This window comes from Ascidia mentula, chromosome 8 (assembly GCF_947561715.1).
Source record: "Ascidia mentula chromosome 8, kaAscMent1.1, whole genome shotgun sequence".
NCBI lineage: Eukaryota > Metazoa > Chordata > Ascidiacea > Phlebobranchia > Ascidiidae > Ascidia > Ascidia mentula.
The window spans coordinates 4,431,719-4,449,846 of record NC_138573.1 but is presented as its reverse complement, the minus strand read 5'-3'; the positions used below and the strand labels follow the sequence as shown (position 1 = coordinate 4,449,846).

The 18,128-nt window shown below is 37.3% G+C and overlaps 4 protein-coding genes across 4 annotated transcripts; 1 reads left to right on the top strand and 3 right to left on the bottom strand.

Annotated features, from left to right (window-relative positions):
- Nucleotides 1-1,533: 1,533 nt before the first annotated feature.
- LOC145912234 (tryptophan 2,3-dioxygenase-like) lies at nt 1,534-4,994 on the bottom strand. The gene is made up of 11 exons (XM_082999647.1): nt 4,923-4,994; nt 4,627-4,702; nt 4,474-4,567; nt 3,945-4,078; nt 3,821-3,882; nt 3,632-3,707; nt 3,174-3,392; nt 2,953-3,096; nt 2,737-2,842; nt 1,974-2,064; nt 1,534-1,858 (listed from the first exon to the last, which is right to left on the bottom strand). Exons 1-11 carry the CDS (start codon nt 4,949-4,951, stop codon nt 1,702-1,704), a joined length of 1,188 nt encoding a protein of 395 aa, XP_082855773.1. The 5' UTR covers nt 4,952-4,994; the 3' UTR covers nt 1,534-1,701.
- Nucleotides 4,995-5,660: 666 nt separating this feature from the next.
- On the bottom strand, nt 5,661-6,403 carry LOC145912637 (tryptophan 2,3-dioxygenase-like). The gene is made up of 2 exons (XM_083000180.1): nt 6,272-6,403; nt 5,661-5,799 (listed from the first exon to the last, which is right to left on the bottom strand). Exons 1-2 carry the CDS (start codon nt 6,356-6,358, stop codon nt 5,686-5,688), a joined length of 201 nt encoding a protein of 66 aa, XP_082856306.1. The 5' UTR covers nt 6,359-6,403; the 3' UTR covers nt 5,661-5,685.
- A 1,907-nt stretch (nt 6,404-8,310) lies between these two features.
- Nucleotides 8,311-11,800, bottom strand: LOC145912221 (tryptophan 2,3-dioxygenase-like). Its single transcript, XM_082999633.1, has 11 exons — nt 11,739-11,800; nt 11,443-11,518; nt 11,290-11,383; nt 10,771-10,904; nt 10,647-10,708; nt 10,440-10,515; nt 9,982-10,200; nt 9,761-9,904; nt 9,545-9,650; nt 8,751-8,841; nt 8,311-8,635 (listed from the first exon to the last, which is right to left on the bottom strand). The coding sequence occupies exons 1-11, from the start codon at nt 11,765-11,767 to the stop codon at nt 8,479-8,481; spliced, it is 1,188 nt and encodes a 395-aa protein (XP_082855759.1). The 5' UTR covers nt 11,768-11,800; the 3' UTR covers nt 8,311-8,478.
- Nucleotides 11,801-12,666: 866 nt separating this feature from the next.
- On the top strand, nt 12,667-18,101 carry LOC145910857 (ankyrin repeat and LEM domain-containing protein 2-like). The gene is made up of 12 exons (XM_082998069.1): nt 12,667-12,911; nt 12,999-13,133; nt 13,297-13,417; nt 13,487-13,708; nt 14,146-14,387; nt 14,460-14,571; nt 14,865-15,115; nt 15,270-15,447; nt 15,788-16,291; nt 16,391-16,462; nt 16,526-16,657; nt 17,457-18,101. Exons 1-12 carry the CDS (start codon nt 12,674-12,676, stop codon nt 17,629-17,631), a joined length of 2,382 nt encoding a protein of 793 aa, XP_082854195.1. The 5' UTR covers nt 12,667-12,673; the 3' UTR covers nt 17,632-18,101.
- The last annotated feature ends 27 nt before the right edge of the window (nt 18,102-18,128 follow it).

Below are 18,128 nucleotides of genomic sequence, written 5' to 3'. Positions count from 1 at the left end.
AACAATGTGAGGAAGTAAATTCAACTCTGTTAAAATTGGATTTTAATCACTATCAGTTTATGCGTTCTAACGAAATGGATTCGATTTAAATTTTGCACAACTATAGCTTTCATTGCCAATGCAAACATATTAAAATCTGGAACCAACGCAAAGAACGTTTATCCTTTAACACGTTTGTTTAAATTTTACTTATACAACGTCTCATCGCAATACAACGTTTTCTTTTGCACAAGCGTATACGTGACTGCTGTTGTGCCGCAGTGATGGCCTTCCTCTAGATCCCGCCTTTGGTATCCTGTTCGTTGCTGAAATTCATGCACGGGGCGTGGCAAATTCGTATCCAATCACGGCGAGCAATCTTTCAGCAGCGCGGGACCGTGCTCTTGCAATTGTCAGTGAAACTTGGTACACGAATTTGACGTAGTAAAGCTTACTTGTAACAGTCATATGTTGTTGTTCCAATAAAGTGTGGATTTGACACTAAATTTGGGTGGTTGGTAAAAGTGTTATCTTTTAAAATAAGGGCAAAAGTAATAAAGTTAATATCACTTTCGCATTGTTACGCATAAAATAAAACAAAAACAACTCAATATGTAGCTGTGTTCGATTTTTACAATTTAATGCAATGCTTCCCAACCAAAAGCTCAGCTTTTAATAATGCTAGGTGACAGATTGTGCCTTCGCCACATTGACAATAGTATCCACTCCCAAAATTACTTTCTGACTCTCAACAAATGCCGTCGGTGCAGTCAACTTCGAACGATATTAGATCGTATTGATAAAAACATGAGGGAGAAAAACGCAGCTTCACAAATATTCGAACCAATGTGGTCAGAATTAGAAGTACCTGTGTAAGCAATGGAGCCAATAATGTTTTTTTAGTGAATTGCAGACAAGGCCTCTGTTTCGACATAATAGGTCTCACCAGTACAGCTTTGATGTAACTTACAACACCTCATAGGCATCTAATAGCCAAAAAGACTTCCACCTTGTAGTGACGCCGCGGTCAACAAGAAATAAAAGGTCGTAACAGTGTGACCAAACAAATGATAAAACCATCATCGTCAGAATTTGCGTTGTTTTCTTCCGGGAGTGGGAAAGCCAGTAAGTGGTAAAATACGTGATACAGAACGTCTCGGATGATTTAACTTGTATCATTGCGGTGGCACTTTTAGTAGAGAAACTCTTATTCTAGAGAATGCAACGACCGCAGAAATTAAGTGAAAAACGTGCTTATATACAGTCAAATTAAATGATGTTGCTGTGAAAAAAATTGGGAAACACGTCTTTGAAGTATTTTCGTCTTCCAATTTATGTATATACAATTTTATTTCGTTTTTACTGGGGCGTAGAACAAGCAACATTAAACTTCATTCCATTTTCGTTAGCAGTTTATAAGCATCAAGTAGAATCTGTAATCACAGATCATATGCAAAAGCGAACGATCATTTAAGTAAAGAAATAACAGCGCGTGAACACCCAAAAGATCCATTATTTCCAAGAACATTACTGTTTATTTAAAGCGATCAGAAATTGATGAACTGGAAATTGTGCACAACACAACAGCGCCGCAAAAGTGAAATTACAATACGATCTTTTTTCCCTAATTTATTCTAGGGATAAATTCCCTGCACTCCTCGATCCGTCGAGTGTTCAGTCGGATTACACGTGTTCGGCGGAGACTTAATGAACAAAATACGACTAAACAGATGAAAAGCAATCACGTTTATCTGCCACTGGATTCCAGTCGTTGACCGAAAGTGTACGTTTCATAACGTCGTCAAGTGGGGGAATTCGGTCGCGTGGAACCAAAAACGAAGAAACAGTCGTAAGATCTCTGAAGATCTTGTACTTTTCACTGAAATAATGGTTTGCAGTTATGACGTAAAAATGACAGAGGCGATTTCTCAGAAAAAAAAGCAAAACAAAAGTTTGTTTGATACAAGGCACAAGAATATAACGCATCATATTACTTGCAAGTGGCTCGGAGGTAGTAATATCCCGATGACCCGCCTGTTCCGGCCTTGTTTCCAATCATGCGCTGAACCATGCAAGAATGTGTATCTACAAAGAACAAAAAATACGTAAATACTTTGACCGCACAGTATAGATTTGTATTGCAATTTAACGATTACAGCAGTAAACTCATCCGAATTAGACAAAATTAAAAATTGTCAGATGAAGTTTGTTTCACGCAAGTGTAACAGTAGCCTACAGAAACCTCGGATGTCGTGACGTCATGCCAGTTTGCAGCACTGCACAAGCGCGGCAATGCCCAATAATGTGTTATATATGACTACAAGTACAAAGTCCCTGATTTCACGATACATTACACATCCTTTTGACAACGTATGTTTGAGTTAACATAACGCCAAACTGTGGAATCGACAAGCGTTTCCAATGACTTAAGAACCATTTGTCTTCAAGTTAACGTGAATCGTCTAGCAGCATGTTTACTAAATAGCATCGATGCGCCACTGTTTATAGTTCCCAGTATCCTGAAATTCACCCAAACCCGGAATATGAGATGTAAAACGATCAAGATTTGTCCGAAATTGGCGAAGGTTTGAACAAGCCAAAGCTTCTTGCTAAGAAAAAATGTTACACATCATTTCTACCTCCAACTTCGTCCGAATTATGCAACGAACCAAATTGGCGGGGTGAAAATGATAATTCCCTAAATTTTTTACTGTGCTTACATCTCATATTAGAAGGTAGGATCACTAACAAACTTACATCTCATTTTATTCAGGAACTCGTCAACGTCGGCAAGACACTGAAGAAGTTGGAACGGCAAATGAAATCTCGGTTCGTAGCGGTACATAAAAATCATAAGTGCCCCCTAAAATGTAATAATCCTTGTTATTGTTCAATTTGGTTCACTTGAACATCATAAATGGATCGAGAATGTGAAAAATTATTTTACTTTTTTCTGGAACATTTTTTACTTGCCTGCATGGCTTTATGAGAAAAGCGACGATCTCCTTTTTTTACCAATTGTTCATGAATATTTTCGTCAAAGATTGTGTTGAAGGTCGTTCTGCTTTTTTCTACGTCGGTAAGCTGACGATCCCGCTTACGTGGATTTTCGACTTCCTAAAGACAGAAACCAGACATCTGAACGCTGATAGACTAAAAATCATCAAACCAAATCAGTTTATCCATTCGCTTACCTTGGCGAAAGCTTCGTTTTCATCAAACATTGCCTCAACACTCAACTTGAACTTTGCAAAGAAATCAAAACCGCCCGCTTCTAACCCAGGAGTTCTTTCTAACCAGCTGTTGACCAGATCAAACAGAGACTTTTCTTTTTCCGACTGAGAGAGGATTTTGCGATCTTCTGGTTGGAATGCTTCATAGTATGGTTCTCCATTGTGTTTGATACGGAACTCCTGAATTTAAATTAAATCATTTTGTTGTTTACCCACACATATGTTGATAAGCTTTAGACTTGGACATTAATACTGCTATTATTTGTTGGCAAAACTAGGAGTAATTGTTATGCGACATCTGATGACGTACAAATAAACTGACGAAAATGAGTCACAGTAAGGAGCGTGACTAAATTTTTATCAAGGTTAGGCGTTTTCATTGTGTTTTGGGCGATATGGCATATATGCATACAGCTTACTTGTAACAGTCCGAGTTTGTTTTCAAACAAGCGAAATTGCAGACTTTGGAATCCTGACGCGCCTTCGAAGAAAACACTGCCAAACAACGAAAAGCTTTCCTCGAGCTGATTACTTTTAACATGTAGGCCTACATTCATTATTTTAGGACACTGTATCTATATACAGCTATTTAAGCTCTTATCCTTTACCGAAGGTCGAAAAAATCCTGTGGCGTCATAGTTTCCATCAGCGTAAATTGGGTCGTAAGGAGCTGGAAAGCAAAATATTTATTATACTCAGACACAAACTACAACACATTCCCCATTCACCAACCTTGATAATTTCAACCACGCGATTCAGACGTGAAATTAACACCAGCATGTTTCGTTCTTCCAAATAATCGATATCAAAGATATTCCTCGCCAAATCAATTTCGTGCAAGATTTGCTTGAACCACAGTTCGCAAGCTTAACAATACATAGAACATCATTCCACTCGATACCACACAACAACAAAGAATTCCCGCGAGGAAAAACCATGAACATGGCATATCTCCTTAATGCAGGGGTACATAAAATTTCGACTCTATGCACTGGCCAGAAATTATCAAAAATTTTTTTGGCGGCCTCTGGGGCGATGTGGGTAATAAATGGACACAGAGTGTTTAAAGTTTATGAACCGATCAACAGCAAATAATTAAAAACACAAACAAAAACATGCATTAAAAATAGGCTAAATTTAAGTTAGTTGCAATATATGCATAGTCTTTATAGCGACACTAAATTTTATCAAACCGCGCGCCGTAGTTGGCCCGTGTTTGGTTTATTGGATGCAAAAGAAAAAAAAGTGTCATAAACTTTACTCTGGTGCATTATCACAAAAAAGAGTTCTTCGTGATGGGTGCTCTCTCCACCAAACCCGCTCCGGAGCTTCTGTGAATTCAAAATCTTTGGCAGCTGCGTACAAAATACTAAACATTGCAGATTATGCATCATACAACTTCCGCTTGACTTACCTGCAAACGAACTTCGTATCTGTATCTGGGAATGGCGTTCACGTCGTTTGAATTCGTCGTTTCATCTTCATCAAAACTACATAAAAATTGACATAAGACATTTGGGATTTAGTAAAAGCAATTGCTGTAGGCCTATACGAATTTTTAAAAAACTGCAGGTTTAGTTAATTTACAAAATTAACAATTTATTTAAATAAAGGAAAAATATAATTTTTTTTTAAATAAATAAAAAGTCAAACAAAAAAGCATTTGTTAAATTAATTGCCTTATTGTATGAAGAGAGTTACTTTGCTTACGTTTCACTTGTAAAGTAAGGGCAGGCCATGGCAACAGTTCTGTTGAAAGTGTTTAGCTTACACTCCTTAAAAGAAACTGCACATTTAAACAATACTGGTATATTGTTGTTCAATGTGTGATATGAATATAATAGCTTTGGTTCGGGACAAAAATGTACCAAACTGCTAAACTAAAATCTTACTAAACTTATCTAAGTTCATTTGCGAAGCTTCTTTGAGTTAACTTTAAAACGTTAATTAACTGATTGACCGTATATGCTGATAAGTTCACAAGACTCATACAGCCTTTTTTGCTAAAAGTGTTGAGTCAAACAGGATTATAAACACAATGGTGATGGCGTTAGCCAGACTGTCATACATTCAGACTCAAAACTTTTTTTCGACGGTTTCCTGATACTTATCTCATACGTCTTGCACTGTCAAAAATTTCGGAGATCGGATACTGCTGTCAGCATGTTGCACGCGCTGCTGTTATTTTTGCTAAACCGTCCATTATCCTGTTGCAGTATAGTATGTGCTGTTAGCACTTTGCACTGCGTAATGTGATCTTCCGCTACGTATATTAATACCAGCGTTGTTTTTCTTTTGTGCTTTGTCCCTTTTTATGATGTGTGGACTTTAGAAATTGCTTAAGTATTAAAAATGTTTTTATGCATCTATATGCTTATTTTATCCTGTCTGCAAACCATGCAAGAATGAACGTCTAAAAATGCACAGGAAGTACTGTGACTGTGCGATGCAACTTTAAGATACAATCTAACGGTCACTTACATCTCATTTTATTCAGAAACTCGTCAACGTCGGTGAGACACTGAAGAAGTTGGAACGGCAAATGAAATCTTGGTTCGTCCCGGTACATAAAAATCATAAGCGCTCCCTAAAATGTCAAGGGTTTGTGATCAACAAGTTGTTGCTAACGCTGCCAGGCGTATAATTCAATAATTCAAAGCTCCTCTGGCAAGAAAACTACTTGTTTGGACGACGTTTCGGTCGTTATACAAAAGACCTTCATCAGGACAAGTGATTGCGCCAACACGGCGATAAATGGTGACGCGTAGAAGAAAGGGCGAAAACGGTGAAAGAGGTAAATAACGGGGTGTCAAACACAAAGAATTAAAAATTAGAAATGCGCGCCAACTTGTGTTTACAGGTTTGGTGATCAACCTTGCAAATATACCCTTGGTTATATAAAAAGGGCTGTTTCTGGCAGTACAAAACCGCAGACTTCAAAATTTATAAAAATCTAAACCCAATCCCATAATCCCAGAGTACTACAGTTTAGTTCACTTAAACTTCTCAAATGATTCAAGGATTAAAACAAAGATTTTTCTTTACCTTTATACATTTACCTGCATAGCTTTATGAGAAAAGCGGCGATCTCCTTTTTGTACCAATTGCTTGTGAATATTTTCGTCAAAGATTGTGTTGAAGGTCATTCTGCTTTTCTGGACCTCACGAATCTGCCGGTCGCGCTCACGGGGATTTTCCACTTCCTAAAGGTTAAAACAAGAGAAAGTGACGCTGTCAAGGGTGCTCTTCAAATTTTAAAGCACCCAAGATAGTAAAACCGACTCAGTTTATGCATTCGCTTACCTTGGCAAAAGCTTCTTTTTCATCAAACATTGCCTCAACACTAAACTTGAACTTTGTGAAGAAATCAAAACCGTCCGCTTCTAACCCAGGAGTTCTTTCTAACCAGCTGTTGACAAGATCAAACAGAGATTTTTCTTCTTCCGATCGTGAGAGGATTTTGCGATCCTCTGGTTGGAATGCTTCGTAGTATGGTTCTCCATTGTGTTTGATACGGAACTCCTAAAATCAAATTTCATTACACGATAGTATATTACGCAAAACAAACAATGTGAGGAAGTAAATTCAACTCTGTTAAAATTGGATTTTAATCACTATCAGTTTATGCGTTCTAACGAAATGGATTCGATTTAAATTTTGCACAACTATAGCTTTCATTGCCAATGCAAACATATTAAAATCTGGAACCAACGCAAAGAACGTTTATCCTTTAACACGTTTGTTTAAATTTTACTTATACAACGTCTCATCGCAATACAACGTTTTCTTTTGCACAAGCGTATACGTGACTGCTGTTGTGCCGCAGTGATGGCCTTCCTCTAGATCCCGCCTTTGGTATCCTGTTCGTTGCTGAAATTCATGCACGGGGCGTGGCAAATTCGTATCCAATCACGGCGAGCAATCTTTCAGCAGCGCGGGACCGTGCTCTTGCAATTGTCAGTGAAACTTGGTACACGAATTTGACGTAGTAAAGCTTACTTGTAACAGTCATATGTTGTTGTTCCAATAAAGTGTGGATTTGACACTAAATTTGGGTGGTTGGTAAAAGTGTTATCTTTTAAAATAAGGGCAAAAGTAATAAAGTTAATATCACTTTCGCATTGTTACGCATAAAATAAAACAAAAACAACTCAATATGTAGCTGTGTTCGATTTTTACAATTTAATGCAATGCTTCCCAACCAAAAGCTCAGCTTTTAATAATGCTAGGTGACAGATTGTGCCTTCGCCACATTGACAATAGTATCCACTCCCAAAATTACTTTCTGACTCTCAACAAATGCCGTCGGTGCAGTCAACTTCGAACGATATTAGATCGTATTGATAAAAACATGAGGGAGAAAAACGCAGCTTCACAAATATTCGAACCAATGTGGTCAGAATTAGAAGTACCTGTGTAAGCAATGGAGCCAATAATGTTTTTTTAGTGAATTGCAGACAAGGCCTCTGTTTCGACATAATAGGTCTCACCAGTACAGCTTTGATGTAACTTACAACACCTCATAGGCATCTAATAGCCAAAAAGACTTCCACCTTGTAGTGACGCCGCGGTCAACAAGAAATAAAAGGTCGTAACAGTGTGACCAAACAAATGATAAAACCATCATCGTCAGAATTTGCGTTGTTTTCTTCCGGGAGTGGGAAAGCCAGTAAGTGGTAAAATACGTGATACAGAACGTCTCGGATGATTTAACTTGTATCATTGCGGTGGCACTTTTAGTAGAGAAACTCTTATTCTAGAGAATGCAACGACCGCAGAAATTAAGTGAAAAACGTGCTTATATACAGTCAAATTAAATGATGTTGCTGTGAAAAAAATTGGGAAACACGTCTTTGAAGTATTTTCGTCTTCCAATTTATGTATATACAATTTTATTTCGTTTTTACTGGGGCGTAGAACAAGCAACATTAAACTTCATTCCATTTTCGTTAGCAGTTTATAAGCATCAAGTAGAATCTGTAATCACAGATCATATGCAAAAGCGAACGATCATTTAAGTAAAGAAATAACAGCGCGTGAACACCCAAAAGATCCATTATTTCCAAGAACATTACTGTTTATTTAAAGCGATCAGAAATTGATGAACTGGAAATTGTGCACAACACAACAGCGCCGCAAAAGTGAAATTACAATACGATCTTTTTTCCCTAATTTATTCTAGGGATAAATTCCCTGCACTCCTCGATCCGTCGAGTGTTCAGTCGGATTACACGTGTTCGGCGGAGACTTAATGAACAAAATACGACTAAACAGATGAAAAGCAATCACGTTTATCTGCCACTGGATTCCAGTCGTTGACCGAAAGTGTACGTTTCATAACGTCGTCAAGTGGGGGAATTCGGTCGCGTGGAACCAAAAACGAAGAAACAGTCGTAAGATCTCTGAAGATCTTGTACTTTTCACTGAAATAATGGTTTGCAGTTATGACGTAAAAATGACAGAGGCGATTTCTCAGAAAAAAAAGCAAAACAAAAGTTTGTTTGATACAAGGCACAAGAATATAACGCATCATATTACTTGCAAGTGGCTCGGAGGTAGTAATATCCCGATGACCCGCCTGTTCCGGCCTTGTTTCCAATCATGCGCTGAACCATGCAAGAATGTGTATCTACAAAGAACAAAAAATACGTAAATACTTTGACCGCACAGTATAGATTTGTATTGCAATTTAACGATTACAGCAGTAAACTCATCCGAATTAGACAAAATTAAAAATTGTCAGATGAAGTTTGTTTCACGCAAGTGTAACAGTAGCCTACAGAAACCTCGGATGTCGTGACGTCATGCCAGTTTGCAGCACTGCACAAGCGCGGCAATGCCCAATAATGTGTTATATATGACTACAAGTACAAAGTCCCTGATTTCACGATACATTACACATCCTTTTGACAACGTATGTTTGAGTTAACATAACGCCAAACTGTGGAATCGACAAGCGTTTCCAATGACTTAAGAACCATTTGTCTTCAAGTTAACGTGAATCGTCTAGCAGCATGTTTACTAAATAGCATCGATGCGCCACTGTTTATAGTTCCCAGTATCCTGAAATTCACCCAAACCCGGAATATGAGATGTAAAACGATCAAGATTTGTCCGAAATTGGCGAAGGTTTGAACAAGCCAAAGCTTCTTGCTAAGAAAAAATGTTACACATCATTTCTACCTCCAACTTCGTCCGAATTATGCAACGAACCAAATTGGCGGGGTGAAAATGATAATTCCCTAAATTTTTTACTGTGCTTACATCTCATATTAGAAATGGGACTTATCATTTGCAAAATGTTTTTTAGGTAGGATCACTAACAAACTTACATCTCATTTTATTCAGGAACTCGTCAACGTCGGCAAGACACTGAAGAAGTTGGAACGGCAAATGAAATCTCGGTTCGTAGCGGTACATAAAAATCATAAGTGCCCCCTAAAATGTAATAATCCTTGTTATTGTTCAATTTGGTTCACTTGAACATCATAAATGGATCGAGAATGTGAAAAATTATTTTACTTTTTTCTGGAACATTTTTTACTTGCCTGCATGGCTTTATGAGAAAAGCGACGATCTCCTTTTTTTACCAATTGTTCATGAATATTTTCGTCAAAGATTGTGTTGAAGGTCGTTCTGCTTTTTTCTACGTCGGTAAGCTGACGATCCCGCTTACGTGGATTTTCGACTTCCTAAAGACAGAAACCAGACATCTGAACGCTGATAGACTAAAAATCATCAAACCAAATCAGTTTATCCATTCGCTTACCTTGGCGAAAGCTTCGTTTTCATCAAACATTGCCTCAACACTCAACTTGAACTTTGCAAAGAAATCAAAACCGCCCGCTTCTAACCCAGGAGTTCTTTCTAACCAGCTGTTGACCAGATCAAACAGAGACTTTTCTTTTTCCGACTGAGAGAGGATTTTGCGATCTTCTGGTTGGAATGCTTCATAGTATGGTTCTCCATTGTGTTTGATACGGAACTCCTGAATTTAAATTAAATCATTTTGTTGTTTACCCACACATATGTTGATAAGCTTTAGACTTGGACATTAATACTGCTATTATTTGTTGGCAAAACTAGGAGTAATTGTTATGCGACATCTGATGACGTACAAATAAACTGACGAAAATGAGTCACAGTAAGGGGCGTGACTAAATTTTTATCAAGGTTAGGCGTTTTCATTGTGTTTTGGGCGATATGGCATATATGCATACAGCTTACTTGTAACAGTCCGAGTTTGTTTTCAAACAAGCGAAATTGCAGACTTTGGAATCCTGACGCGCCTTCGAAGAAAACACTGCCAAACAACGAAAAGCTTTCCTCGAGCTGATTACTTTTAACATGTAGGCCTACATTCATTATTTTAGGACACTGTATATTATGGCAGGACAGTTTCTATATACAGCTATTTAAGCTCTTATCCTTTACCGAAGGTCGAAAAAATCCTGTGGCGTCATAGTTTCCATCAGCGTAAATTGGGTCGTAAGGAGCTGGAAAGCAAAATATTTATTATACTCAGACACAAACTACAACACATTCCCCATTCACCAACCTTGATAATTTCAACCACGCGATTCAGACGTGAAATTAACACCAGCATGTTTCGTTCTTCCAAATAATCGATATCAAAGATATTCCTCGCCAAATCAATTTCGTGCAAGATTTGCTTGAACCACAGTTCGCAAGCTTAACAATACATAGAACATCATTCCACTCGATACCACACAACAACAAAGAATTCCCGCGAGGAAAAGCCATGAACATGGCATATCTCCCTAATGCAGGGGGTAAATAAAATTTCGACTCTATGCACTGGCCAGAAATTATCAAAAATTTTTTTGGTGGCCTCTGGGGCGATGTGGGTAATAAATGGACACAGAGTGTTTAAAGTTTATGAACCGATCAATAGCAAATAATTAAAAACAAAAACATGCATTAAAAATAGGCTAAATTTAAGTTAGTTGCAATATATGCATAGTCTTTATAGCGACACTAAATTTTATCAAACCGCGCGCCGTAGTTGTGTTTGGTTTATTGGATGCAAAAGAAAAAAAAGTGTCATAAACTTTACTCTGGTGCATTATCACAAAAAAGAGTTCTTCGTGATGGGTGCTCTCTCCACCAAACCCGCTCCGGAGCTTCTGTGAATTCAAAATCTTTGGCAGCTGCGTACAAAATACTAAACATTGCAGATTATGCATCACACAACTTCCGCTTGATTTACCTGCAAACGAACTTCGTATCTATATCTGGGAATGGCGTTCACGTCGTTTGAATTCGTCGTTTCATCTTCATCAAAACTACATAAAAATTGACATAAGACATTTGGGATTTAGTAAAAGCAATTGCTGTAGGCCTATACGAATTTTAAAAAAACTGCAGGTTTAGTTAATTTACAAAATTAACAATTTATTTAAATAAAGGAAAAATATAATTTTTTTTTAAATAAATAAAACGTCAAACAAAAAAGCATTTGATAAATTAATTGCCTTATTGTATAAAGAGAGTTACTTTGCTTACGTTTCACTTGTAAAGTAAGGGCAGGCCATGGCAACAGGTCTTGTTGAAAGTGTTTAGCTTACACTCCTTGAAAGAAACTGCACATTTAAACAATACTGGTATATTGTTGTTCAACGTGTGATATGAATATAATAGCTTTGGTTCGGGACAAAAATGTACCAGACTGCTAAACAAAAATCTTACTAAACTTATCTAAGTTCATTTGCGAAGCTTCTTTGAATTAACTTCAAAACGTTAATTAACTGATAGACCGTAGGCTATATGCTGATAAGTTCACAAGACTCATACAGCCTTTTCTGCTGAAAGTGTTTCCATAAGTTAGTGAAACGTGGTCGGTATATAGGCGATTTTCCATAAAGGTATAAGGAAAACTGTTAGCATATTGTACGCCGCCTTTTTTCCAACACCCAGCTGTGCCATTGCCGGTGATATTGATCCGGATTGGGTTATGATGCACACCAGTCCATATGGTGGCACTTCTGCAACGCCACACTTTGTCAAGTCCATTGCAGCATGTTGGATAACTGTCAGCACATAATAAAATCATTTTTTTTGTTTTCTTTCTTTACACTTTCGAAGTGCTGCAAGATATACATAAGGTTGCATTTTCGTGAATGTAAGAACAATGTAACAACGCACAAACCTGGTCATGAAAATGTGTGAACCCATGCGTTTGACATATTCCTAATAAAAAAACTTCCAATTTTACTATTTGGAATTTTATACAAATTATTCGTTTCTGAGATTGTCTTTCAGAACTTAGGCGGAAAATCTTTCAGAAATTTCTCTCTGATCCCGAAAATGTTGATAACCAGTTCCATTTTTTACTTCTGTTTGTCTTTGTGGCGTGTTAGGGAAATTCCGCATTAGGCGCCAAGAAGCATTTGGATTTCGGTAACTTTGTAAAACGAAAACTATTTAAAGTTTTTCATATAATGGCAGACATACCAGATAGTATATCGACGTTATCTAATGAGGAACTTCGAAGACAACTTCTTGCAGTGGGAATAGCTCCTGCGCCATTGACTCCGACCACAAGACGAATCTTCCAAAGAAAGCTTGCCAAAAAGCTTTCCTATTCACAGCCAATTCGAAATATTTGTAAGGAGTTAGATCAGGAAGCAAAAGAAAACGTTGAGCCTGCAACTGATGGTGAAACAAAAGAAAGTGGAGGTATATTAACTAGCTAGCTGATCCTGCATTTGTCGTTGTTTGATAAAAAATTACTGTAGACAAATCGTAAACTATTATTTACCTCAGATGCTGATATTAAACGCCATGCAGCAGCTGAAACTCATAACACTGGGTGCAAATCTTTACAAGATGAAGATATACCACAAAAGGAACTGTCAGAAAGTGGCATTTATTATGCAGTGGCTGGATGTGACCAAAATGGTATTTTTTTCCACTTTGACACCCTTTGTAGATAATTCTTTACAGCAACTTGTCCACATAGCCTGTTTTCTGATTTGCTTTTTCAATCAGAAAAAACTCATATACTCGACTTATCTTGACAAACTGCAAAATTTAATTCAAATTATAAATTTAATAAATAAAGGTTCTGCAGTGTTTGTCGAAAAACAAAGTGCTTTAAAACATTTAATGAAGCACAAAAAGGGGAGACTGCAATCATTTCAAAGCAGAAAAGATGCAGAGTCTTATATGAAGTCATCTGTTGAGTAAGTCATAGTCAAAAAAATTCCATAAATACCCTTACAAAATGCCAATAACTATGATTTACTAATTAGGAATGTTGATTCTAACACTGGTATTGCCAGTATATGTAAAGATCAAAATGTGGTGTCGGAAAAGTCCAATCAGTTTAAAATGCCAAAGCAGAAGGATTTAAATGAACTGAGTAAAGCAATTGAACAAGGGAACGTAGATACTTTTAAAAAGCTCGTGTGGGAAAACCCAAGGTATTTGATCAACTCTGCTGATGCTCCAGTTGTCATAAAACCACCTACAAGGTAATACAAAAGCTTAGAATAAATGTTGTTGCGCTGCCAGTTTTATTGTAATTTCAAAGGATCTGAAAAAAATCATTTGAAAATATAAAAAACTATCATATTGTACTGTGTTGTTATGCAGTGCATTTTATCCTTTGTTAATATATTTATGTTATTATGTCATAAAAAGTCTGCCTGTACACAAAATTACTGTTAAATTTTACTATATTTGGTTTACTGTTTGCTATTTCTGTTGCTATTTGTAACATTTTGTGCTCTTTATTGTCAAAAAAGTATAAACAACCTTAATAACAGGACAATTAACTTTCCATTTATTTCCATTAAATTGTTGTGTTTGTTAAGGCTAAAATGAACTCCCTAAAGTGTTTTTGCCAAGACAAACATAATTTTAAACATTTTATCGTGATTTTATTTAATTGCTTCTGGTTTGTTATCAGATACAATGCACTCCATACTGCCTCACGATTCAATCAGCCTGAGCTGGTAAAGGTGATCATGGAAACCCTGCAGAAGCCTGAATTCCAAAGCCTTATGTATAGTTCTGATCAAGTTAAGGATTGTAATACTGAGGATGTTGAGGAAAGTCGAGTGGAACATATATTGGATCTTTACCTAAACACACCAGACAAAATTCTTTGTGAGACCCCCTTGCACTTTGCTTCTAAACTTGGATTTGTTGGTAGGAGTTGCTATAGTAACCTATTCTTCACTTCAGTTTTAATTGTTGCTTTATTTTTTGCATCATCACTAGATGTTGTAAGTGAATTAGTTTCGCTCCCCTTGTGTTGTAAAACTGTAAAAAACAAGAATGGGGAAACACCTGAGGATGTGGTGTGCTCTCGGCAAGGATCAGCTCAGGCCAGGTATGTTACTATTTTGGTGGAATTAGTTTATTCTTAGAGAAAGTATGCATTCAGAGTAATTTATTGTAGTGCACTGATAATGATGGCATTAGTATGTCAAATGTCTTGATATATTGAAAAACACTACACTCATAGATGTGGCAATGACTATTTCGTTTTTTGTGGTAGCACTTCAATGGTCAATTATAAAAAAATCCTTTAGAAAATCATGTACTTGTCTGTGAGTCGATAGCTTACTGAATGTTTGTTACTGTTGTACAGATATCTTCAACTTTAAGTCAATGTATTTTCAGGCAACAAATTCTGCAACTTTTGAAAGATCAATTCTATGTTCCGCTCATTCGTTGCCATGATAACTCACAGACACCAGTGGTGGCACCCCCTTGGACTCCATCAGTAAAGAAGAAACATCCTATCTTCCTTGTCAAGTCGAATCCTCTTGAACCCGTACATGTGGTTAGTGCAGTGGCGGGACCAATGAGCAGTGCTGATGCAAAAAAGATGCAGCACAGTTGGATGACACCTGATAGAAAAGCATTGGAAGGTATACAGCATGTTATTGTATTGATGTGGTGGTGTATTATTAGTTTTCAGTTTGTTGAAATAACTTCAATGACAAGTAAAAATTTCTGATACTAATTGTAAGTAATTGACCAAAGTAACAAAACCATCAGTTGTTGTGCTTGACCACACATTAGGAAAGCGAATGTCACACATTCGCCGATCAGACATGGATCGAGGTGATGAGAGGATTGGGAGGGAACTTGCCAAAAAGGCAGGTGTATCTTGGATAGAATATTGGGAATTCCTGGACAACTATGCAGATTTTTCCACCCCGGAAGGCCTGTTATTGTTGGAAGCGTTTCTTGAAAAAAGGTTAATGATGACCCTATGATTTTTATAAAATTTTTGAATATTGTGACAAGTAACCATATTAAGAGGAAATCCTAAAAAAAATTTCCGTTTTTCTTTGCATTTGTTTTAGCTTTGCATTGTTACGTAAGTAGCAATTTTGCGTTGTTCATCTAGTTGGGAATATTTGCAAAAACGACTAGAAGAAAATATAGTAGCCCTGCGCAATACTTTTTGTACTTCGGTTCTTTTAAGTTGATGAGAATTATGTTGAGTTAAATACGAAGCCATAAACATACACTGTTTATACGGCCATGCTGTAGTTGAATTAATCACTATTTTGCATTTTACCTCCTTGTTACAGGTTTGAAGAATTGAAAAACCACTCGTTCAATGAAAGCTCAGTATTTCTCAGCCATGAAGACTCTTTAAACGATCTCTGTACAAACTTGTGTGATCTGCGTGTTTCTGAAGACACCTCACAAGAAGGTACAACAGCACCGAATTTGCAAACTTTCCAAGACCGGGACACATGGTGGAATCTATCTTCCACGCCGACGCAAAAGAGCAAACCGTTGGATTACAACACGAACAGCGAGACATCCTTCCAGGATAAAAGACTTGAATCGCTTCGCGAAAACTTGTTAAAAGTCAGACAAATGCAATTGCAAAAAGTTACGTCGATATCTTATTCAGAGCATCATTTTGTCAGTCCTAAAGAGTTGCGAACGAGAACGCCACCTGCTGTGAACTCTTTGTCGGATTCATTTCGGAAAGTTAATTTGGAAAGTTCATCGTTCCGTGAAATTTTTAACTCGACTTCTTCGATTGCAAAAACTCCAGAGAGAAGTACAAAAGAAATGAAAAGGTATTTTTTAAATTTATAATGACGCCGTATATGTAAGAAGCCTTGTTGTTCAAATCGGTGAAATCTTATGTTAATGATGTGAATAATGATATTTTTTAGCCCGCCTTTGAATCCTGCCGAAACTGATGACAACCGATCATCTGGCTTGAAAAACAAAGCTTTTATTTCCGGGTAACGATTTAACTCCATATAACGTAGGTATACAGCATGTTATTATAACTCGCTGTATCACAGAACCAGCCCGTCAAAGTTGGATACCGACGTTATTCTAGCCATTGGATCAACAGAAGTTAGTGAAAACCGCTATCCGTACGTGTGGAGTTGGATGAAGGCAGTGTTGTGCTTTTCTGAGGAAGACAGGCAAAAGTAAATATGGTCAAAACTTTGTGGTCTTGTTTTTTTCAGCAAAGCTTAACGTGGTAAAATGTAAAGACGGATGTAGAAAAAGGAATTGATTATGTGTCTTCGTGTCTGTTATAACTTACTTTTGTAAACGTCTTTGTTCGTTTTGTTTTTCACACGCTTTATTTCTTTTTGTATTTTCACTTCACCTTCACTTTTACTCACATGTTTTTCTTTGTTTACTTACACTCACCTTTTATAATATATTTGTAATTATTTCTATTTTACTCGTTTTTATACGCCCGAGCAGTCACGCTTGCGTGGCAAACGTGGACAGTGATAATTGGTGTAAGTGCTGGCGGCGAAAAGAATAAGCGAAAAGCCAGGCAATTCTCTGGTGGTGGCGAGTAGAAAGCACTGTTTTTATTGTGGCGAGAAGTAATTGTTGTGAACGCTATATGTGCAGTGGAAAGTCCTTTTTGTATAAAAAACAACCGTTGTTTTATCCGTACTTTTACCATTTTACGCTTTTATACCTATTAGCGCTTCCATTTTATTACAAAACTAGCCACCTTGGTCGTGTGACTCCAGGTCTTGGCGATAGGCCGTTAGTGCGGAGTAACCTGGGCGTTAGCCGGTTTAGAGAGAAGCTAATTTCGGTTACACTTTTAATATTTAAATTACTTATAAGCATTAAGGCTTCCCAAATTTACAAAATTAGGTAACCGTGACTTTCCACTATTGTTCTGGAAATAATAAAACTTCTGGTTTCTGAATATTTACCAGACCATAAAAAATATTAATCTTTAATTTTTTATTTCAGGTGGAAAACGCCGACCCGCGCCTCCAGATCTGAGTCGTGTCTTGCTTCGCCTTTAAAGATGAGGCACACTCCTTTAAAATCTCCGTGGCCTGCAAGCCCGCTTGCCAAGACCAAGTGGGGTTTGCCAAAGTTTTACATTCCCCAGAATTCGATTGAAGACGATCCTTCTGACTGAGACAACTTCGTTGTTTGGGGAATTGTGTTGTTTTGGGAAAAAGGATTTTTTGGGGCAATGCCTGGGGTGTTCGGCATCAAGTATTCGATTCGGGTGTGTTGCTAATGAACTAAATATCGAAAACACAATGTATTGTTTGAAATACCGTGTTTACTATTTGTTTATGAAGGCTGTCCGTGCTGTCGGTACAAGTTTTCCCCTTCTGTTGTGTAATTCATTATTTTACCCTTTGTCACTAACCAAATTGTTGCTCGTTTTCTGCTGTATATATTTGGTGTATGATGTTGTTTTACCTTGGAAATGAAAACACCAATCATTCGTCATTATTCAAACAACGACCGTGATAACTATCCACCGATAACTTTATGTAAGATTTCTATTGTATGATTGGTGACCTGCGCCAACGCAACACACAACACAATACAAAGCTTGTTATGGTAGAAGTGGACAGCAAGTGCGACTGCGAGCTACGACAACGTTTCTCAACAAATAAATTA